A 24,875-nucleotide genomic window follows, 5' to 3' on the forward strand; every position below is an offset into this window, starting at 1 on the left:
TTACTACTATACAGTGCTGGATGTAAAGAATCATCCTTGAATGGAAATCCCATCCACACATTGCAAAACAATATCCGCAGCGGAAAAGCTGTGAATTTAAAAACGCTTGTGTTTTTGTAAAACGTAGCATATCAGTTATACCTATGGAAATGCTAGTGTTTTTCATATTGGTATAATAGGAGCAGAGCATCCACAGATGAAAACTCACTGAACTTTCTATGAAAAATGCTGCGGAAAAAAATGCAATGAGTTTCTGCCACTCTCTTTTCCACAGTGTTTTTTGGCAGTGATTCACTGCCTGGGGTCTTATCCTAAGGCCTCGTTCACATCTGCATTTGTATTCCGTCCTGGCAAATCCACACGAGGACCCCCCCCCCTTCCCAAATGGAATACCGAATGCAAGTGCAAGAGGTGTGCCAGTGAAAGCACACAGACCCCATAGACTATAATGGGGTCCGTGTGCTTGCTGCCAGATCTCCGCAGGAGAAAGTAGCTCACAATCTATGTGCGGGCAGCACGTGGCCAGCACTTGGACCCCATTATAGTCTATGGGGTCCGTGTGCTTTTACTGCACACCGCATTTGCATTCAGTATTCCGTTCAGGGGGTCCCCATGCAGACTCCCCGAATGGAATACTGAACGCAGATGTGAACAAAGGGTAAGAGAGGTTTTGTATAATTTACTTGCCAAGTTAAGCACTCAAGAAAGAACAATGTCAAGTAAGGTAAGGTAGCAGGTAAAACTTCTTCAATTCCATATTATAGAACTATAAGCAGTCTGTATGCCGCCATATGGTGCACCCACTGCAAGTGCTGGAACATGCACAATTTTTTTTCTTATGGATTGTACATAAATCTATGAGAAAGAACCTCCATATAAAACTGGTGGCACGTGAAGGTAAAGTATGATCCCATACAGTTCGGTGGGTGCTGTATTACAGATCTGTGTAACAAATATCACAATATAGCAATGTGCATGATGTGAAAGCCAGAAAAAAATTGAAGGGAGTAAAAAAACAGTGTTACCAGCAAGGCAAATGATGGAAATCTAAAAGTTTATGAGAGAACTAAATAATAATTGGTTGTCTGGTATTGTGATCACTGTCTCTAAAATATTCTTGTAATATTTTATATTAGAACAATATTGCATAATCCAGAGTGAACGTGGCTTACTGGTATTACCCTGCTTTTACACAACATATATAATACACAAACTTCAACATTATATTTATAAACTCTCCTTCATTTCAACACAATTTGAAGCTGAATGTGCGGTGTCATGCAGTGAATCTTCTTTCGGCAGAAAAAAAAGAGGAAAAACAAGTATGTTTAGAAAGCTGAACAAACATTGTGTTTTTCTCGTGATAACAGACAAGGCAGGGATAATGCGTCTCAAACATTAATAATGTACAAAATGTAGTTTGCATTATTAATACCATAGTAGAGATGTGTTCTCAATATTATGAGTGAGAAACCTTGGCTAGTTGCTCAAATATACAACGATCAGTCATAGCCTTAAGACCGCTGAAAGATGAAGTGGATAACCTTGGTCATATCATATTGTGACAACTGCACCTATCAAGTGGTGGGATATATTAGATAGAAAGTGAACTGTGAGTTCTTGCAGGTCATGTGTTGGAAGGAGGAGAAAGGGGCAAGTGTAAGAATTTGAGAGTCTTTCACAAGGGCCACTGGGTCCGAGCATCTCCAAAAGGGCAGTTCTAATAAAGTGTACCTGGTATAAATAGGTAAGTACGTACCAAAAGTAGTCCAAGGAAGCATAGGCACCCAAGGCTTATTGATCTATGTGATAAGTGAAGACTAGACCATCTGGTCCGATCCCGCAGAATAGCTACTCTAACACAATTGATGAAAAAGTAATGCTGGCTTCAGTATAAAAAGGCTGTGTAATCACAGAACAATCACAATGCCCATTGCTGACCCGTGCCCACTAGAGATGAGCGAACACTGTTCGGATCAGCCGATCCAAACAGCACACTCCCATAGAAATGAATGGAAGCACCTGTGACGCCGGCCAGCCGCCGGCAAAGTCAGCGTCACAGGTGCTTCCATTCATTTCTATGGGTGCGTGCTGTTCGGATCGGCTGATCCGAACAGTGTTTGCTCATCTCTAGTGCCCACCGCTAAAAGCATCGACAATGGGAATTTAGCATGAAAAATGGACCATGAAGCAATACAAGAAGATGGGCTGGTTGCAAAAATAACAGTTTCTTTTACATCATGTGACCTAGTACTTGTGTTGCTTACCTGGAGAGGGTATAGTTCCAGGATTCATGTCTGGGAGAAGGTAAGCTGGCAGAGGAAGTATGATGCTCTGGGCAAGATTTTTCTGCAGTGTGGCATTCATGTGGATGTTACTTTGACATATGTCACGTTCCTAAATAACATTGCAGGCCACTTTCACACCTTCATGGCCACTTTCAGCAAAATACTGATCCTGCCACACTGCAGAAATTGTTCAAGATGGAATTATGACAAAGAGTTTATGATGTTGGCTCTGGTATTCCCTACATGGCCATCCGGTCAATGTGTAGGATGTATAAGATAAACAGTTCTGATCCATGCCGCCTTAGATAGCCCTGAGAGATCTTGTGGAGTTCAAGCTATAGCAGAGTAGAACCGTTTTGGTAGTACAAGGGTGCCCTACACAATATTAGCAAGGTAGGTTTAACATTATTGCTGATGAGTGTATATATGGAAACTTGCGTGGTCTTATATTATATTTAGCTCTATGAACCTGATTAGCATATTGGGTGCTGAAACTACCAATACTCCTTGGGTCGTGAGGGCTAGAGAAAAAATTGTAACTGTAGCGGAATCAGTGGAACAGTACATACAGTATTGAAAGTTGCAAAGAGTTGGTGGATGTAGTGAAAGGTCTTCTGGCTGAAGCCCCACATTGCGAAAACACAGTGTTTTTGCCACAACAAATAACTCTGTTTTACAGTACCTGCAAAGTGGATGGGATTCTGACTAATCCCATTCACATCTGACAAAAAAAAAAAATCTGCAGAAGAAAAGTGTTTTCAAAAATTGCCCACGTTTTTCAAAATCGCAAAATGTCAATTATACCTACAAAAACACTAGTGTTTTCCATATAGGTGTAATAGGGGAAGAAAGTCCACGGAGGAAACCTCCGGGAAAATGCTATGAAAAACGCTGCAGGAAAAAATGCTGGGTTTTTTGCTGCATTTCGCTACATGGGGTTTACAAAGCACTGTTGTACCGACAAACTGCTTGCAGTATTTAATTGCAGTAATAGGTAGCAGATGTTACTATATATCTCACATCTATGCTAACAGCCATTATACTGAAAACTTCTGACTTACTGACATTGGAGAAATGTGCTGCTCATGACGGATATTAAAACTACATGCTGTCCTCAGTAAAAATCATGGTGTAAGCACGCATTAACACATTTTCCCTATGTTTACTTGCTCCCTACTAACAAAAAAAAAATGTATATATATATATATATATATATATATATATATATATATATATATGCAACTCAAATGCAATTAGCAATAAACCTTGTCATGTAGCAGTGCACATAGACAGGAGATTGTGTGATTTCCGATAAGGGACTAAACAGTCATTGTCCTCTAGGGCAGGTGACTGCAAACAATTGAGCCTGGAATTACTTTGTGCAATGAGCAATGAAGGACATCACTAATTCTTTGTCCAGTAATTTGTGTTCTAACATGAAGTATTCCCAAATGCAAACAACAAGTGTACCAGGTGCAGCAACCATTGTACAGCCGAGCTGGGAAGAGACAAAGACAGATTATCTACAGTGCCAAATTATAATGGCCAATTATTTATATCATCTACAGACAAGGATAGGATTTTTGGTAAACCTTAGCGTCAACATTGACTATTCTATGCTTGTAAATTAGGAAATTAGTATCAGGAGTAGAAGTGATCGGATAGCAGAGCAAAGCAGTGGCAGGATGACCCTTGTCGCTTGCAGCCATGTTAAGATTTCTACAGCTCCCCATACACATAATAGTTTAATGGTCCAGAATATGACCAATCAATTGTCCATGGAATTGTATGTACAAGGATCGCTCAAGCAACATGACAGATCATCATTGCAGACCAAACACTTATGCTATGCAGTACAATACACAGGGGATTCAGCAATGTTATATACTCGGTAAATGTCTAGGATAAAAGCCACCCATAATCGGGCGTTTTTTGCTAGAAACTTCTCTTGCCCCTAGATTTTTATCTTTGCATTGCAATAACTGACATGCTGCAGGTTGACTCATAGATAAAGTTACTTTGTGCTGGAGTTTGTTTTGCAGTATGTGGATGAGATTTACAAATCCAGTCTAAGGATGAGATACGTGGGGTGTCACTGATATTTACAGAACAAAATTTTAAAAAGAAAACCTCAACATGTGTCTATTCCCTAAAACATATTACCAGATTTGGGGCTTTTTTGAGGACTGTAGACATTTTAGCTAGAACTGAATTTTCAGTATAAGGTCAGACTTTAAAAGAAGAGGCTAAGGCTCTATTCAGACAACTGATGAACAAAACTGCCACAAAAAAGGGACATGCTGCATCCATCCATGAGTCCCCCATTTCACAGACCTCTCGTAGATTTCAGTCTATTGAGGGTTCTGCGAAAATAAGCAAAAATTGTCCATGTGACTAGCACCATTCACATTCAGGTGTTCAATCCGTGTGATGGCCATTAAAAAACAAAACAAAAAAAAAAGCAGTCACATGGCTGTGAACCACATTCATGTGAATAGAGCTTAAAGCTACATTAAAAATGTATATATTCTATCAGTGTGTTACTTATATTTTATCAGTTTTCTGGCTTAAATAGTATAAACAGTTTTTTTTTTTTTTGACCCAACAAACTCATCAGTTGTATCAAGTCCATCGTGTGAATGTCCTCACTCCATCCTATTGTTCTAAAAAGGGGATATATTAGGCAGAAAGCGAATAGTCAGTTCTTGCAAGTCATTACATGTCCATTTCTCATGTGTATGGGGGCTAATATTGCTTTGTTTTTTTAAATCCTTGCTTGACTCAACAAGCTAATGAGAAAAAATATTAAAGCTTTCACTAGATTCCCCTCCTTGAGTCCTTAAGTGATAGGAATATAACCTTTGCATTGGCTGTGCTAGTAATCACTCGCCTTATGGAAATTTGAACTTTACAATGGCCTCTTCCTTGTATATTTGACCTGTTCCGCTCTCTTGCCATGCAAATGCTAAAGTATGTTTATCTATCAGAGAAGGGATCATGGTGATGCCCTAGAAACTTCTAGTACTGAGAATATCAGCTAAACAGGGCAGCCTGAGATATGACAAGTATAGCGCTCTTCTGCAGTATATACCATGACACTCATACCCCTATATGAGAGGACAGGCAGCCTGAAATATGACAAGCATACATCATAGCACTCATATACCTGTATTAGAGGGCTGTTACCTTTGTTTCCCAGCTGTCCTGACTCAGGATCCTTTGTTTCAGTGCTTCCTGTAGCTCTTCAATTCTGTTCTGATAGGACACAATCTGTACCTCTCTAAAAGACAAAGCCAGTTGAAAGCAAAATATTATGTGGTGGCAATTCATCTAAGTTACTAAGTCCTCAGACTTATAGTACAGGAGTGAGTCTGTAGAAAACATTATTTGTAACCGTCAGATCTCCTGAAAACGACATGGTGGCTAACAATAAACAGGAACAATTATATTATTTTGGGCAGCGATACCAATTTCAGTATGGATGAACCTCCATTTCCTAAATTGCCATAAAATTGATAAATTCCTAAATTAAAATAAATTAGAAGTCTTCACATATATGATAGGATTAGAGTAGAGATGAGCGAACACTAAAATGTTCGAGGTTCGAAATTCGATTCGAACAGCCGCTCAATGTTCGTGTGTTCGAACGGGTTTCGAACCCCATTATAGTCTATGGGGAACAGATACTCGTTAAGGGGGAAACCCAAATCCGTGTCTGGAGGGTCACCAAGTCCACTATGACACCCCAGGAAATGATGCCAACACCTCTGGAATGACACTGGGACAGCAGGGGAAGCATGTCTGGGGGCATCTAACACACCAAAGACCCTCTATTACCCCAACATCACAGCCTAACAACTACACACTTTACACACTCAATACCACCTCTCTGACAGTAGGAAAACACCTTGAAACATGTGTATTTGGCACTTGCAGTGAGGAGAGCTTGTCACCAGCAGTGAATTTGGCCCTTGTAGTAAGTTGAGGTTGGCACCAACATTTGTTTTGAAAATCAGGGTGGATTGAGCCTCTAACCAGCAGAGTTTGGGCAAATTCATGGTGGAGGGAGCCTCTAAAAACCCCAGTTTGGACCAATTCATGGTGGAGGGAGACTCTAAAAACCCCAGTTTGGACCAATTCATGGTGGAGGGAGACTCTAAAAACCCCAGTTTGGACCAATTCATGGTGGAGGGAGCCTCTAAAAACCCCAGTTTGGACCAATTCATGGTGGAGGGAGCCTCTAACCAGCCCAGTTTGGACCAATTAATGGTGGAGGGAGCCTCTAAACAGCCAAGTTTTGGGAAATTCATGGTGGAGGGAGCCTCTAACCAGCCCAGTTTGGACCAATTCATGGTGGAGGGAGCCTCTAAACAGCCCAGTTTGGGCAAATTCATGGTGGAGGGAGCCTCTAACCAGCCCAGTTTGGACCAATTAATGGTGGAGGGAGCCTCTAAACAGCCCAGTTTGGACCAATTAATGGTGGAGGGAGCCTCTAACCAGCCCAGTTTGGACCAATTAATGGTGGAGGGAGCCTCTAACCAGCCCAGTTTGGACCAATTAATGGTGGAGGGAGCCTCTAACCAGCCCAGTTTGGACCAATTAATGGTGGAGGGAGCCTCTAAACAGCCAAGTTTTGGGAAATTCATGGTGGAGGGAGCCTCTAACCAGCCCAGTTTGGACCAATTCATGGTGGAGGGAGCCTCTAAACAGCCCAGTTTGGGCAAATTCATGGTGGAGGGAGCCTCTAAAAAACCCAGTTTGGACCAATTCATGGTGGAGGGAGCCTCTAATTAGCCCAGTTTGGACCAATTAATTGTGGAGGGAGCCTCTAACCAGCCCAGTTTGGACCAATTAATGGTGGAGGGAGCCTCTAACCACCCCAGTTTGGGCAAATTCATGGTGGAGGGAGCCTCTAACCAGCCCAGTTTGGACCAATTAATGGTGGAGGGAGCCTCTAACCAGCCCAGTTTGGACCAATTAATGGTGGAGGGAGCCTCTAACCACCCCAGTTTGGACCAATTCATGGTGGAGGGAGCCTCTAACCAGCCCAGTTTGGACCAATTCATGGTGGAGGGAGCCTCTAAACAGCCAAGTTTTGGGAAATTCATGGTGGAGGGAGCCTCTAACCAGCCCAGTTTGGACCAATTCATGGTGGAGGGAGCCTCTAAACAGCCCAGTTTGGGCAAATTCATGGTGGAGGGAGCCTCTAACCAGCCCAGTTTGGACCAATTAATGGTGGAGGGAGCCTCTAAACAGCCAAGTTTTGGGAAATTCATGGTGGAGGGAGCCTCTAACCAGCCCAGTTTGGACCAATTAATGGTGGAGGGAGCCTCTAACCAGCCCAGTTTGGACCAATTAATGGTGGAGGGAGCCTCTAACCAGCCCAGTTTGGACCAATTAATGGTGGAGGGAGCCTCTAAACAGCCAAGTTTTGGGAAATTCATGGTGGAGGGAGCCTCTAACCAGCCCAGTTTGGACCAATTCATGGTGGAGGGAGCCTCTAAACAGCCCAGTTTGGGCAAATTCATGGTGGAGGGAGCCTCTAAAAAACCCAGTTTGGACCAATTCATGGTGGAGGGAGCCTCTAATTAGCCCAGTTTGGACCAATTAATTGTGGAGGGAGCCTCTAACCAGCCCAGTTTGGACCAATTAATGGTGGAGGGAGCCTCTAAAAAACCCAGTTTGGACCAATTCATGGTGGAGGGAGCCTCTAATTAGCCCAGTTTGGACCAATTAATTGTGGAGGGAGCCTCTAACCAGCCCAGTTTGGACCAATTAATGGTGGAGGGAGCCTCTAACCACCCCAGTTTGGACCAATTCATGGTGGAGGGAGCCTCTAACCACCCCAGTTTGGACCAATTCATGGTGGAGGGAGCCTCTAAACAGCCCAGTTTGGGCAAATTCATGGTGGAGGGAGCCTCTAACCAGCCCAGTTTGGACCAATTAATGGTGGAGGGAGCCTCTAAACAGCCCAGTTTGGGCAAATTCATGGTGGAGGGAGCCTCTAACCAGCCCAGTTTGGACCAATTAATGGTGGAGGGAGCCTCTAAACAGCCAAGTTTTGGGAAATTCATGGTGGAGGGAGCCTCTAACCAGCCCAGTTTGGACCAATTAATGGTGGAGGGAGCCTCTAACCACCCCAGTTTGGGCAAATTCATGGTGGAGGGAGCCTCTAACCAGCCCAGTTTGGACCAATTAATGGTGGAGGGAGCCTCTAAACAGCCCAGTTTGGGCAAATTCATGGTGGAGGGAGCCTCTAAACAGCCAAGTTTTGGGAAATTCATGGTGGAGGGAGCCTCTAACCAGCCCAGTTTGGACCAATTCATGGTGGAGGGAGCCTCTAAACAGCCCAGTTTGGGCAAATTCATGGTGGAGGGAGCCTCTAAAAAACCCAGTTTGGACCAATTCATGGTGGAGGGAGCCTCTAATTAGCCCAGTTTGGACCAATTAATTGTGGAGGGAGCCTCTAACCAGCCCAGTTTGGACCAATTAATGGTGGAGGGAGCCTCTAAAAAACCCAGTTTGGACCAATTCATGGTGGAGGGAGCCTCTAATTAGCCCAGTTTGGACCAATTAATTGTGGAGGGAGCCTCTAACCAGCCCAGTTTGGACCAATTAATGGTGGAGGGAGCCTCTAAAAAACCCAGTTTGGACCAATTCATGGTGGAGGGAGCCTCTAATTAGCCCAGTTTGGACCAATTAATTGTGGAGGGAGCCTCTAACCAGCCCAGTTTGGACCAATTAATGGTGGAGGGAGCCTCTAACCACCCCAGTTTGGACCAATTCATGGTGGAGGGAGCCTCTAACCACCCCAGTTTGGACCAATTCATGGTGGAGGGAGCCTCTAAACAGCCCAGTTTGGGCAAATTCATGGTGGAGGGAGCCTCTAACCAGCAGAGTTGGGGGAAATCAGGGTGGAGGGAGCCTAGTATTAGCAGAATTGTGCAACGCTTATGGTGGATGAGTATGAGGATGCGGAGGAATTGGAGAGGTTGAGTACAGACATGGAGTTTCATGTTGGGGTGCTTTACACAGGTGGGCACAAAAATGACGGCTCTACCCAGTGGTGGTTCATTTTTATCAAAGTGAGCCGGTCGGCACTCTCAGCTGACAGACGGGTGCGCTTGTCAGTGATGATGCCACCGGCTGCACTGAACACCCTCTCAGATAGGACGCTGGCGGCAGGACAGGACAGCACCTCCAAGGCATATAGGGCAAGTTCAAGCCACAGGTCCAACTTCGACACCCAATACGTGTAGGGCGCAGAGGGGTCGGAGAGGACAGGGCTGTGGTCGGAAAGGTATTCCCGCAACATGCGCCTATACTTCTCACGCCTGGTGACACTAGGACCCTCCGTGGCGGCACTTTGGCGAGGGGGTGCCATCAAGGTGTCCCAGACCTTAGACAGTGTGCCCCTCGTTTGTGTGGACCGGTGAGAACTTGGTTGCCTACTGGAGGAACTGCCCTCCCTGCCGCCAACGTCACATGCTGGAAACATCTCCATCATATTCTGCACCAATTGCCTGTGGCAAGCATTGATGCGATTGGCCCTCCCCTCTACCGGAATAAAAGACGAGATGTTGTTTTTATACCGGGGGTCAAGGATAGCAAAGATCCAGTACTGGTTGTCCTCCATGATTTTGACAATACGCTTGTCGGTTGTAAAGCACCCCAACATGAACTCAGCCATGTCTGCCACAGTGTTAGTTGGCATGACTCCTCTGGCCCCACCGGAAAGTTCAATCTCCATTTCCTCCTCATCCTCCATGTCTACCCATCCGCGCTGCAACAATGGGACGATTCGAAGTTGCCCGGAAGCCTCCTGTATCACCATCACATCATCGGACAACTCTTCTTCCTCCTCCTCCTCCTCCTCCTCCTCCATTAAACGCAGTGAAGCGGACAGATGTGTGGACCTACTCTCCAGCTGTGACGGATCGGATGCTATCCCTAACTCCTCTGTGTGATCTGAGTTATCCCTGATGTCAATCAGGGATTCTCTCAGAACACACAAGAGCGGGATTGTAAGGCTCACCATCGCATCCTCAGAGCTCACCCTCCTTGTGGACTCCTCAAAGACCCGTAGGATGTCACAAAGGTCTCTCATCCATGGCCACTCATGGATGTGAAACTGAGGCAGCTGACTTTGTGGCACCCTAGGGTTTTGTAGCTGGTATTCCATCAAAGGTCTCTGCTGCTCAACCACTCTATTCAACATCTGAAACGTTGAGTTCCAGCGTGTGGGGACGTCGCACAAAAGCCGGTGTTGTGGCACATGCAGGCGTTGCTGGAGAGATTTTAAGCTAGCAGCGGCTACTGTCGACTTGCGAAAGTGGGCGCACATGCGCCGCACTTTCACCAGTAGCTCTGGAACATTGGGGTAGCTCTTTAGGAAACGTTGCACCACTAGGTTGAAGACGTGGGCCAGGCATGGAACATGTTGGAGTCCGGCAAGCTCCAGAGCTGCTACCAGGTTCCGGCCGTTATCACAAACGACCATGCCTGGGCCCAGGTGCAGCGGCTCAAACCATATTGCCGTCTCATCGAGGAGGGCATCCCTCACCTCGGAGGCAGTGTGCTGTCTGTCCCCCAAGCTGATCAGCTTCAGCACAGCCTGCTGACGTCTACCAACGCCAGTGCTGCAACGTTTCCAACTCGTAGCTGGGGTCAATCTAACAGCGGAGGAGGAGGCGGTGGCGGAGGAGGAGGCGGTGGCGGAGGAGGAGGCGGTAGAGGAGGAGGAGGAGGAGGGGGGTGTTCTTCTCGTGTCCCTGCCAGGAATGTTAGGCGGGGAGACGAGGTACACCGGGCCAGTTTGGGAAGCAGTCCCAGCCTCAACTACATTCACCCAGTGTGCCGTCAGTGAAATGTAGCGTCCCTGTCCGCATGCACTTGTCCACGCGTCGGTGGTCAAGTGGACCTTTGTGCAAAGCGCGGAACTAAGGGCCCGCCTGATGTTGAGTGACACGTGCTGGTGCAAGGCGGGGACGGCACACCGGGAGAAGTAGTGACGGCTAGGGACGGCATAGCGAGGTGCCGCAGTTGCCATCAGGTCCAGGAAGGCGGGAGTTTCAACAAGCCGGAACGCCAACATCTCCTGGGCCAGCAGTTTAGCGATGTTGGCGTTCAAGGCTTGCGCGTGTGGGTGGTTAGCAGTGTATTTCTGCCGCCGCTCCAATGTCTGAGAGATGGTGGGTTGTTGTAAAGAAACGCCTGATGGTGCCTTTGATGGTGCAGGAGAAGGAGATAAGACAGGACCAGGGGAGGATGAGGTAGAAGTCAACAAAGTGGCGGAGGCAGATGAAGTGGTGTCCTGGCTCGTCCTCTGGAGTGCATCGCCAGCACAGTCAGCAGTGGCAGTGGCAGAGGCAGAGGCAGAGGCAGTGGCAGTGGCGTGAACGGCAGTCGGCCTTTGTCCTGCCGTTGCTGCCTGCCACTGATTCCAGTGCTTGGATTCCAAATGACGGCGCATTGAAGTGGTGGACAGGTTGCTCTTCTCAGAGCCCCTAATCAATTTCGAGAGGCAAATTGTGCAGACAACACTATATCTGTCCTCGGCGCATTCCTTGAAAAAACTCCACACCTTCGAGAAACGTGCCCTCGAGGTGGGAGTTTTTCGGGGCTGGGTACGAACTGGAACATCTTGGGAGATTCCGGGTGTGGCCTGGCTTCGCCTAAGCTGCTGACCTCTGCCTCTGCCTCTAGCTACCCTTTTTGGTGCTGCACCTGCCTCAACATCCACACTACTTTCCCCGCTTGACATCCCCCCTGTCCAGGTCGGGTCAGTGTCCTCATCATCCACCACTTCCTCTTCCAACTCCTGTCTCATCTCCTCCTCCCGCACAATGCGCCGGTCAACTGGATGCCCTGACGGCAACTGCGTCACATCATCGTCGATGAGGGTGGGTTGCTGGTCATCCACCACCAAATCGAACGGAGATGGAGGAGACTCTAGTGTTTGAGCATCTGGATACAGATGCTCCTCTGTTAGGTTCGTGGAATCGTGACGTGGAGAGGCAGGTTGAGGGACAATGAAAGGAGCGGAGAACAGCTCTGGGGAGCAGGGACAGTTTGGGTTATTGTTCTGTAAAGCTTCGGAATTTTGGGAGGAAGGAAGACAAGACTGTTGGGTAATAGGAGGAGAGGAGGCAGAGTCTGACTGGCTGCTGGACAATGTGCTGTAAGCGTTCTCTGACAGCCATTGCAAGACCTGTTCCTGGTTCTCGGGCCTACTAAGGTTTGTACCCTGCAGTTTAGTTAATGTGGCAAGCAACCCTGGCACTGTGGAGTGGCGCAATGCTTGCTGCCCCACAGGAGTAGGCACGGGACGCCCTGTGGCTTCACTGCTACCTTGCTCCCCAGAACCATTCCCCCGACCTCGCCCACGGCCTCGTCCACGTCCCTTTCCGGGAGCCTTGCGCATTTTGAATTCCTAGTTAGAAATTGGCACTGTATACCAGTAGTAAAAATTGTGGGTGCACGTAACCCCAATATATTCTTTGAATTCCCAGTCAGAAACTGGCACTATATGGCAGTAGCAAGAAATGAGGGTATTTGTATTCCCAATATACTCTTTGAATTCCCAGTCAGACAATGGCACTGTATACCAGTAGTAAAAATTGTGGGTGCACGTAACCCCAATATATTCTTTGAATTACCAGTCAGAAACTGGCACTATATGGCAGTAGCAAGAAATGAGGGTATTTATAACCCCAATATATTCTTTGAATTCCCAGTCAGACAATGGCACTGTATACCAGTAGTAAAAATTGTGGGTGCACGTAACCCCAATATATTCTTTGAATTCCCAGTCAGAAACTGGCACTATATGGCAGTAGCAAGAAATGAGGGTATTTGTATTCCCAATATACTCTTTGAATTCCCAGTCAGACAATGGCACTGTATACCAGTAGTAAAAATTGTGGGTGCACGTAACCCCAATATATTCTTTGAATTCCCAGTCAGACACTGGCACTATATGGCAGTAGCAAGAAATGAGGGTATTTGTATTCCCAATATATTCTTTGAATTCCCAGTCAGACAATGGCACTGTATACCAGTAGTAAAAATTGTGGGTGCACGTAACCCCAATATATTCTTTGAATTCCCAGTCAGACACTGGCACTATATGGCAGTAGCAAGAAATGAGGGTATTTGTATTCCCAATATATTCTTTGAATTCCCAGTCAGACAATGGCACTGTATACCAGTAGTAAAAATTGTGGGTGCACGTAACCCCAATATATTCTTTGAATTACCAGTCAGAAACTGGCACTATATGGCAGTAGCAAGAAATGAGGGTATTTATAACCCCAATATATTCTTTGAATTCCCAGTCAGACAATGGCACTGTATACCAGTAGTAAAAATTGTGGGTGCACGTAACCCCAATATATTCTTTGAATTCCCAGTCAGAAACTGGCACTATATGGCAGTAGCAAGAAATGAGGGTATTTATAACCCCAATATATTCTTTGAATTCCCAGTCAGACAATGGCACTGTATACCAGTAGTAAAAATTGTGGGTGCACGTAACCCCAATATATTCTTTGAATTCCCAGTCAGAAACTGGCACTATATGGCAGTAGCAAGAAATGAGGGTATTTATAACCCCAATATATTCTTTGAATTCCCAGTCAGACAATGGCACTGTATACCAGTAGTAAAAATTGTGGGTGCACGTAACCCCAATATATTCTTTGAATTCCCAGTCAGAAACTGGCACTATATGGCAGTAGCAAGAAATGAGGGTATTTGTATTCCCAATATACTCTTTGAATTCCCAGTCAGACAATGGCACTGTATACCAGTAGTAAAAATTGTGGGTGCACGTAACCCCAATATATTCTTTGAATTCCCAGTCAGAAACTGGCACTATATGGCAGTAGCAAGAAATGAGGGTATTTGTATTCCCAATATACTCTTTGAATTCCCAGTCAGACAATGGCACTGTATACCAGTAGTAAAAATTGTGGGTGCACGTAACCCCAATATATTCTTTGAATTCCCAGTCAGACACTGGCACTATATGGCAGTAGCAAGAAATGAGGGTATTTGTATTCCCAATATACTCTTTGAATTCCCAGTCAGACAATGGCACTGTATACCAGTAGTAAAAATTGTGGGTGCACGTAACCCCAATATATTCTTTGAATTACCAGTCAGAAACTGGCACTATATGGCAGTAGCAAGAAATGAGGGTATTTATAACCCCAATATATTCTTTGAATTCCCAGTCAGACAATGGCACTGTATACCAGTAGTAAAAATTGTGGGTGCACGTAACCCCAATATATTCTTTGAATTCCCAGTCAGAAACTGGCACTATATGGCAGTAGCAAGAAATGAGGGTATTTATAACCCCAATATATTCTTTGAATTCCCAGTCAGACAATGGCACTGTATACCAGTAGTAAAAATTGTGGGTGCACGTAACCCCAATATATTCTTTGAATTCCCAGTCAGAAACTGGCACTATATGGCAGTAGCAAGAAATGAGGGTATTTGTATTCCCAATATACTCTTTGAATTCCCAGTCAGACAATGGCACTGTATACCAGTAGTAAAAATTGTGGGTGCACGTAACCCCAATATATTCTTTGAATTCCCAGTCAGAAACTGGCACTATATGGCAGTAGCAAGAAATGAGGGTATTTGTATTCCCAATATACTCTTTGAATTCCCAGTCAGACAATGGCACTGTATACCAGTAGTAAAAATTGTGGGTGCACGTAACCCCAATATATTCTTTGAATTCCCAGTCAGAAACTGGCACTATATGGCAGTAGCAAGAAATGAGGGTATTTGTATTCCCAATATACTCTTTGAATTCCCAGTCAGACAATGGCACTGTATACCAGTAGTAAAAATTGTGGGTGCACGTAACCCCAATATATTCTTTGAATTCCCAGTCAGACACTGGCACTATATGGCAGTAGCAAGAAATGAGGGTATTTGTATTCCCAATATACTCTTTGAATTCCCAGTCAGACAATGGCACTGTATACCAGTAGTAAAAATTGTGGGTGCACGTAACCCCAATATATTCTTTGAATTACCAGTCAGAAACTGGCACTATATGGCAGTAGCAAGAAATGAGGGTATTTATAACCCCAATATATTCTTTGAATTCCCAGTCAGACAATGGCACTGTATACCAGTAGTAAAAATTGTGGGTGCACGTAACCCCAATATATTCTTTGAATTCCCAGTCAGAAACTGGCACTATATGGCAGTAGCAAGAAATGAGGGTATTTGTATTCCCAATATACTCTTTGAATTCCCAGTCAGACAATGGCACTGTATACCAGTAGTAAAAATTGTGGGTGCACGTAACCCCAATATATTCTTTGAATTCCCAGTCAGACACTGGCACTATATGGCAGTAGCAAGAAATGAGGGTATTTGTATTCCCAATATATTCTTTGAATTCCCAGTCAGACAATGGCACTGTATACCAGTAGTAAAAATTGTGGGTGCACGTAACCCCAATATATTCTTTGAATTACCAGTCAGAAACTGGCACTATATGGCAGTAGCAAGAAATGAGGGTATTTGTATTCCCAATATATTCTTTGAATTCCCAGTCAGACAATGGCACTGTATACCAGTAGTAAAAATTGTGGGTGTATATAGCCCCAATTCTATTGCTAGGGGACTTGCAGGGTATTTCTGGGGTGAAGGTGGGGGGGCACACCGTTGGAACGGGTATCGGGGTATATATCGGGTATACGGGAATACACTGACAGTGTATTCCATTCAGGATCCTGGGAAAGCTGGGTTGCGGCGATTGAGCCCGTCAGTGCCACGTTACACTGACAAGCTTCTCCCTGGAATTTAGCTCTTACAAGAGCTGTTGGTTGTCTTCTCCTTCCTATCCTAGCCTGTCCCTGCCTACCCAGAATCTAAGCCCTAGCTAGCTGGACGGAAACCTCCGTCCTCGGTGAATTGCAAGCTCAGAATGACGCGAAGCTGGGCGTCGCTGTTCTTTTAAATTAGAGGTCACATGTTTTCGGCAGCCAATGGGTTTTGCCTACTTTTTTCAACGTCACCGGTGTCGTAGTTCCTGTCCCACCTACCCAGCGCTGTTATTGGAGCAAAAAAGGCGCCAGGGAAGGTGGGAGGGGAATCGAGTAATGGCGCACTTTACCACGCGGTGTTCGATTCGATTCGAACATGCCGAACAGCCTAATATCCGATCGAACATGAGTTCGATAGAACACTGTTCGCTCATCTCTAGATTAGAGTACATAATTTAAAGGGAATAATGTCTCTGCTTTTACAATTACTTAATGGGATCCTATCATTAAATTGCTATTTTTTCTCACTAACGCGTAGGAAAAGCCTTAAGAATGGCTATTCTTCTCCTACCTTTAGATGTCTTCTCCACGCCACCGTTCGGTAGAAATCCTGGTTTTCTTTGGTATGCAAATGAGTTCTCTCGCAGCACTAGGGGCAGTCCCCTGCACTCAAACAGCACTGGCGTCGTCCCCAATGCTGTGAGAGAAATCTCCAGCACTGCCTCTATCTTCGTATGAAACGCCCCTTTCCGCATCTTCATCCGGTGCTGGCTTTAAATTTCTACGCATGCGCAGTCAGCTCTGCCATCGAGCAGAGCCAACTGCACATGCCCACGGCCATTTTTTATACTCGTTTGCATAACAAAGAAAACCAGGATTTGTACTGAATGGCAGCATGGAGAAGACATCAAAAAGTAGGAGAAGAATAGCCTTTCTTAAGGCTATTTCTACGTGTGAGTGAGAAAAAAATAACAATTTAATGATAGAATCCCTTTAACCTTTAGGCTAAGGTCCCACGTGGCGTCCTGCAGCAAAAATAGCTGCAGGAAAAACCGCGGCGACAACGTATCGTAGTTCCTCCCGCAGCACTTTAGACAGAAAGAGATTTCCTCTGCAGATTTACTGTTTCAATTATACCTATGGGGAAACCGATGGCATTTCTGTAGGTATAATTAACAAGCTGCAATTTCCAAAACCGTTCCGTTTTGGAATTCGCCATGTGTTCGTAACTAGAGATGAGCGAACAGTGTTCTATCGAACTCATGTTCGATCGGATATTAGGCTGTTCGGCATGTTCGAATCGAATCGAACACCGCGTGGTAAAGTGCGCCATTACTCGATTCCCCTCCCACCTTCCCTGGCGCCTTTTTTGCTCCAATAACAGCGCAGGGTAGGTGGGACAGGAACTACGACACCGGTGACGTTGAGAAAAGTAGGCAAAACCCATTGGCTGCCGAAAACATGTGACCTCTAATTTAAAAGAACAGCGCCGCCCAGGTTCGCGTCATTCTGAGCTTGCAATTCACCGAGGACGGAGGTTTCCGTCCAGCTAGCTAGGGCTTAGATTCTGGGTAGGCAGGGACAGGCTAGGATAGGAAGGAGAAGACAACCAACAGCTCTTATAAGAGCTAAATTCCAGGGAGAAGCTTGTCAGTGTAACGTGGCACTGACGGGCTCAATCGCCGCAACCCAGCTTTCCCAGGATCCTGAATGGAATACACTGTCAGTGTATTCCCGTATACCCGATATATACCCCGATACCCGTTCCAACGGTGTGCCCCCCCACCTTCACCCCAGAAATACCCTGCAAGTCCCCTAGCAATAGAATTGGGGCTATATACACCCACAATTTTTACTACTGGTATACAGTGCCATTGTCTGACTGGGAATTCAAAGAATATATTGGGAATACAAATACCCTCATTTCTTGCTACTGCCATATAGTGCCAGTGTCTGACTGGGAATTCAAAGAATATATTGGGGTTACGTGCACCCACAATTTTTACTACTGGTATACAGTGCCATTGTCTGACTGGGAATTCAAAGAATATATTGGGAATACAAATACCCTCATTTCTTGCTACTGCCATATAGTGCCAGTGTCTGACTGGTAATTCAAAGAATATATTGGGGTTACGTGCACCCACAATTTTTACTACTGGTATACAGTGCCATTGTCTGACTGGGAATTCAAAGAATATATTGGGAATACAAATACCCTCATTTCTTGCTACTGCCATATAGTGCCAGTGTCTGACTGGTAATTCAAAGAATATATTGGGGTTACGTGCACCCACAATTTTTACTACTGGTATACAGTGCCATTGTCTGACTGGGAATTCAAAGAATATATTGGGAATACAAATACCCTCATTTCTTGCTACTGCCATATAGTGCCAGTTTCTGACTGGTAATTCAAAGAATATATTGGGGTTACGTGCACCCACAATTTTTACTACTGGTATACAGTGCCATTGTCTGACTGGGAATTCAAAGAATATATTGGGGTTATAAATACCCTCATTTCTTGCTACTGCCATATAGTGCCAGTTTCTGACTGGTAATTCAAAGAATATATTGGGGTTACGTGCACCCACAATTTTTACTACTGGTATACAGTGCCATTGTCTGACTGGGAATTCAAAGAATATATTGGGAATACAAATACCCTCATTTCTTGCTACTGCCATATAGTGCCAGTTTCTGACTGGTAATTCAAAGAATATATTGGGGTTACGTGCACCCACAATTTTTACTACTGGTATACAGTGCCATTGTCTGACTGGGAATTCAAAGAATATATTGGGAATACAAATACCCTCATTTCTTGCTACTGCCATATAGTGCCAGTGTCTGACTGGGAATTCAAAGAATATATTGGGGTTACGTGCACCCACAATTTTTACTACTGGTATACAGTGCCATTGTCTGACTGGGAATTCAAAGAATATATTGGGAATACAAATACCCTCATTTCTTGCTACTGCCATATAGTGCCAGTGTCTGACTGGTAATTCAAAGAATATATTGGGGTTACGTGCACCCACAATTTTTACTACTGGTATACAGTGCCATTGTCTGACTGGGAATTCAAAGAATATATTGGGAATACAAATACCCTCATTTCTTGCTACTGCCATATAGTGCCAGTGTCTGACTGGGAATTCAAAGAATATATTGGGGTTACGTGCACCCACAATTTTTACTACTGGTATACAGTGCCATTGTCTGACTGGGAATTCAAAGAATATATTGGGAATACAAATACCCTCATTTCTTGCTACTGCCATATAGTGCCAGTGTCTGACTGGGAATTCAAAGAATATATTGGGGTTACGTGCACCCACAATTTTTACTACTGGTATACAGTGCCATTGTCTGACTGGGAATTCAAAGAATATATTGGGGTTATAAATACCCTCATTTCTTGCTACTGCCATATAGTGCCAGTTTCTGACTGGTAATTCAAAGAATATATTGGGGTTACGTGCACCCACAATTTTTACTACTGGTATACAGTGCCATTGTCTGACTGGGAATTCAAAGAATATATTGGGAATACAAATACCCTCATTTCTTGCTACTGCCATATAGTGCCAGTGTCTGACTGGGAATTCAAAGAATATATTGGGAATACAAATACCCTCATTTCTTGCTACTGCCATATAGTGCCAGTGTCTGACTGGTAATTCAAAGAATATATTGGGGTTACGTGCACCCACAATTTTTACTACTGGTATACAGTGCCATTGTCTGACTGGGAATTCAAAGAATATATTGGGGTTATAAATACCCTCATTTCTTGCTACTGCCATATAGTGCCAGTGTCTGACTGGGAATTCAAAGAATATATTGGGGTTACGTGCACCCACAATTTTTACTACTGGTATACAGTGCCAATTTCTAACTAGGAATTCAAAATGCGCAAGGCTCCCGGAAAGGGACGTGGACGAGGCCGTGGGCGAGGTCGGGGGAATGGTTCTGGGGAGCAAGGTAGCAGTGAAGCCACAGGGCGTCCCGTGCCTACTCCTGTGGGGCAGCAAGCATTGCGCCACTCCACAGTGCCAGGGTTGCTTGCCACATTAACTAAACTGCAGGGTACAAACCTTAGTAGGCCCGAGAACCAGGAACAGGTCTTGCAATGGCTGTCAGAGAACGCTTACAGCACATTGTCCAGCAGCCAGTCAGACTCTGCCTCCTCTCCTCCTATTACCCAACAGTCTTGTCTTCCTTCCTCCCAAAATTCCGAAGCTTTACAGAACAATAACCCAAACTGTCCCTGCTCCCCAGAGCTGTTCTCCGCTCCTTTCATTGTCCCTCAACCTGCCTCTCCACGTCACGATTCCACGAACCTAACAGAGGAGCATCTGTGTCCAGATGCTCAAACACTAGAGTCTCCTCCATCTCCGTTCGATTTGGTGGTGGATGACCAGCAACCCACCCTCATCGACGATGATGTGACGCAGTTGCCGTCAGGGCATCCAGTTGACCGGCGCATTGTGCGGGAGGAGGAGATGAGACAGGAGTTGGAAGAGGAAGTGGTGGATGATGAGGACACTGACCCGACCTGGACAGGGGGGATGTCAAGCGGGGAAAGTAGTGTGGATGTTGAGGCAGGTGCAGCACCAAAAAGGGTAGCTAGAGGCAGAGGCAGAGGTCAGCAGCTTAGGCGAAGCCAGGCCACACCCGGAATCTCCCAAGATGTTCCAGTTCGTACCCAGCCCCGAAAAACTCCCACCTCGAGGGCACGTTTCTCGAAGGTGTGGAGTTTTTTCAAGGAATGCGCCGAGGACAGATATAGTGTTGTCTGCACAATTTGCCTCTCGAAATTGATTAGGGGCTCTGAGAAGAGCAACCTGTCCACCACTTCAATGCGCCGTCATTTGGAATCCAAGCACTGGAATCAGTGGCAGGCAGCAACGGCAGGACAAAGGCCGCCTGCCGTTCACGCCACTGCCACTGCCTCTGCCACTGCCTCTGCCTCTGCCACTGCCACTGCTGACTGTGCTGGCGATGCACTCCAGAGGACGAGCCAGGACACCACTTCATCTGCCTCCGCCACTTTGTTGACTTCTACCTCATCCTCCCCTGGTCCTGTCTTATCTCCTTCTCCTGCACCATCAAAGGCACCATCAGGCGTTTCTTTACAACAACCCACCATCTCTCAGACATTGGAGCGGCGGCAGAAATACACTGCTAACCACCCACACGCGCAAGCCTTGAACGCCAACATCGCTAAACTGCTGGCCCAGGAGATGTTGGCGTTCCGGCTTGTTGAAACTCCCGCCTTCCTGGACCTGATGGCAACTGCGGCACCTCGCTATGCCGTCCCTAGCCGTCACTACTTCTCCCGGTGTGCCGTCCCCGCCTTGCACCAGCACGTGTCACTCAACATCAGGCGGGCCCTTAGTTCCGCGCTTTGCACAAAGGTCCACTTGACCACCGACGCGTGGACAAGTGCATGCGGACAGGGACGCTACATTTCACTGACGGCACACTGGGTGAATGTAGTTGAGGCTGGGACTGCTTCCCAAACTGGCCCGGTGTACCTCGTCTCCCCGCCTAACATTCCTGGCAGGGACACGAGAAGAACACCCCCCTCCTCCTCCTCCTCTACCGCCTCCTCCTCCGCCACCGCCTCCTCCTCCGCCACCGCCTCCTCCTCCGCTGTTAGATTGACCCCAGCTACGAGTTGGAAACGTTGCAGCACTGGCGTTGGTAGACGTCAGCAGGCTGTGCTGAAGCTGATCAGCTTGGGGGACAGACAGCACACTGCCTCCGAGGTGAGGGATGCCCTCCTCGATGAGACGGCAATATGGTTTGAGCCGCTGCACCTGGGCCCAGGCATGGTCGTTTGTGATAACGGCCGGAACCTGGTAGCAGCTCTGGAGCTTGCCGGACTCCAACATGTTCCATGCCTGGCCCACGTCTTCAACCTAGTGGTGCAACGTTTCCTAAAGAGCTACCCCAATGTTCCAGAGCTACTGGTGAAAGTGCGGCGCATGTGCGCCCACTTTCGCAAGTCGACAGTAGCCGCTGCTAGCTTAAAATCTCTCCAGCAACGCCTGCATGTGCCACAACACCGGCTTTTGTGCGACGTCCCCACACGCTGGAACTCAACGTTTCAGATGTTGAATAGAGTGGTTGAGCAGCAGAGACCTTTGATGGAATACCAGCTACAAAACCCTAGGGTGCCACAAAGTCAGCTGCCTCAGTTTCACATCCATGAGTGGCCATGGATGAGAGACCTTTGTGACATCCTACGGGTCTTTGAGGAGTCCACAAGGAGGGTGAGCTCTGAGGATGCGATGGTGAGCCTTACAATCCCGCTCTTGTGTGTTCTGAGAGAATCCCTGATTGACATCAGGGATAACTCAGATCACACAGAGGAGTTAGGGATAGCATCCGATCCGTCACAGCTGGAGAGTAGGTCCACACATCTGTCCGCTTCACTGCGTTTAATGGAGGAGGAGGAGGAGGAGGAAGAAGAGTTGTCCGATGATGTGATGGTGATACAGGAGGCTTCCGGGCAACTTCGAATCGTCCCATTGTTGCAGCGCGGATGGGTAGACATGGAGGATGAGGAGGAAATGGAGATTGAACTTTCCGGTGGGGCCAGAGGAGTCATGCCAACTAACACTGTGGCAGACATGGCTGAGTTCATGTTGGGGTGCTTTACAACCGACAAGCGTATTGTCAAAATCATGGAGGACAACCAGTACTGGATCTTTGCTATCCTTGACCCCCGGTATAAAAACAACATCTCGTCTTTTATTCCGGTAGAGGGGAGGGCCAATCGCATCAATGCTTGCCACAGGCAATTGGTGCAGAATATGATGGAGATGTTTCCAGCATGTGACGTTGGCGGCAGGGAGGGCAGTTCCTCCAGTAGGCAACCAAGTTCTCACCGGTCCACACAAACGAGGGGCACACTGTCTAAGGTCTGGGACACCTTGATGGCACCCCCTCGCCAAAGTGCCGCCACGGAGGGTCCTAGTGTCACCAGGCGTGAGAAGTATAGGCGCATGTTGCGGGAATACCTTTCCGACCACAGCCCTGTCCTCTCCGACCCCTCTGCGCCCTACACGTATTGGGTGTCGAAGTTGGACCTGTGGCTTGAACTTGCCCTATATGCCTTGGAGGTGCTGTCCTGTCCTGCCGCCAGCGTCCTATCTGAGAGAGTGTTCAGTGCAGCCGGTGGCGTCATCACTGACAAGCGCACCCGTCTGTCAGCTGAGAGTGCCGACCGGCTCACTTTGATAAAAATGAACCACCACTGGATAGAGCCTTCATTTTTGTGCCCACCTGTGTAAAGCACCCCAACATGAAACTCCATGTCTGTACTCAACCTCTCCAATTCCTCCGCATCCTCATACTCATCCACCATAAGCGTTGCACAATTCTGCTAATACTAGGCTCCCTCCAACATGATTTCCCCCAACTCTGCTGGTTAGAGGCTCCCTCCACCCTGATTTCCACCAACTCTGCTGGTTAGAGGCTCCCTCCACCCTGCTTTCCCACAACTCTGCTGGTTAGAGGCTCCCTCCACCATGAATTTGCCCAAACTGGGCTGTTTAGAGGCTCCCTCCACCATGAATTGGTCCAAACTGGGTTTTTTAGAGGCTCCCTCCACCATGAATTGGTCCAAACTGGGCTGTTTAGAGGCTCCCTCCACCATGAATTTGCCCAAACTGGGCTGTTTAGCGGCTCCCTCCACCATTAATTGGTCCAAACTGGGCTGGTTAGAGGCTCCCTCCACCATGAATTTGCCCAAACTGGGCTGTTTAGAGGCTCCCTCCACCATGAATTTGCCCAAACTGGGCTGGTTAGAGGCTCCCTCCACCATGAATTGGTCCAAACTGGGTTTTTTAGAGGCTCCCTCCACCATGAATTTGCCCAAACTGGGCTGTTTAGAGGCTCCCTCCACCATGAATTGGTCCAAACTGGGTTTTTTAGAGGCTCCCTCCACCATGAATTGGTCCAAACTGGGCTGTTTAGAGGCTCCCTCCACCATGAATTTGCCCAAACTGGGCTGGTTAGAGGCTCCCTCCACCATGAATTGGTCCAAACTGGGCTGGTTAGAGGCTCCCTCCACCATGAATTTGCCCAAACTGGGCTGTTTAGAGGCTCCCTCCACCATGAATTGGTCCAAACTGGGTTTTTTAGAGGCTCCCTCCACCATGAATTGGTCCAAACTGGGCTGTTTAGAGGCTCCCTCCACCATGAATTTGCCCAAACTGGGCTGGTTAGAGGCTCCCTCCACCATTAATTGGTCCAAACTGGGTTTTTTAGAGGCTCCCTCCACCATGAATTGGTCCAAACTGGGCTGTTTAGAGGCTCCCTCCACCATGAATTTGCCCAAACTGGGCTGGTTAGAGGCTCCCTCCACCATGAATTGGTCCAAACTGGGTTTTTTAGAGGCTCCCTCCACCATGAATTTGCCCAAACTGGGCTGGTTAGAGGCTCCCTCCACCATGAATTGGTCCAAACTGGGCTGTTTAGAGGCTCCCTCCACCATGAATTTGCCCAAACTGGGCTGGTTAGAGGCTCCCTCCACCATGAATTGGTCCAAACTGGGGTTTTTAGAGGCTCCCTCCACCATGAATTGGTCCAAACTTGGCTGTTTAGAGGCTCCCTCCACCATTAATTGGTCCAAACTGGGCTGGTTAGAGGCTCCCTCCACCATGAATCGGTCCAAACTGGGTTTTTTAGAGGCTCCCTCCACCATGAATTGGTCCAAACTGGGGTTTTTAGAGGCTCCCTCCACCATGAATTGGTCCAAACTGGG

The 24,875-nt window shown here is 46.7% G+C and overlaps 1 protein-coding gene across 1 annotated transcript in view; it reads right to left on the bottom strand.

Annotated features, from left to right (window-relative positions):
* The window catches only part of LEKR1 (leucine, glutamate and lysine rich 1), a 44,863-nt gene that overhangs the window by 11,579 nt on the left and 8,409 nt on the right, over nt 1-24,875 (bottom strand). The window contains exon 4 of the mRNA XM_075269563.1: nt 5,475-5,568. Coding sequence (XP_075125664.1) covers nt 5,475-5,568 — 94 coding nt within the window. The remainder of the gene's footprint in view (nt 1-5,474; nt 5,569-24,875) is intronic.

Source organism: Leptodactylus fuscus, chromosome 3 (genome assembly GCF_031893055.1).
Source record: "Leptodactylus fuscus isolate aLepFus1 chromosome 3, aLepFus1.hap2, whole genome shotgun sequence".
NCBI lineage: Eukaryota > Metazoa > Chordata > Amphibia > Anura > Leptodactylidae > Leptodactylus > Leptodactylus fuscus.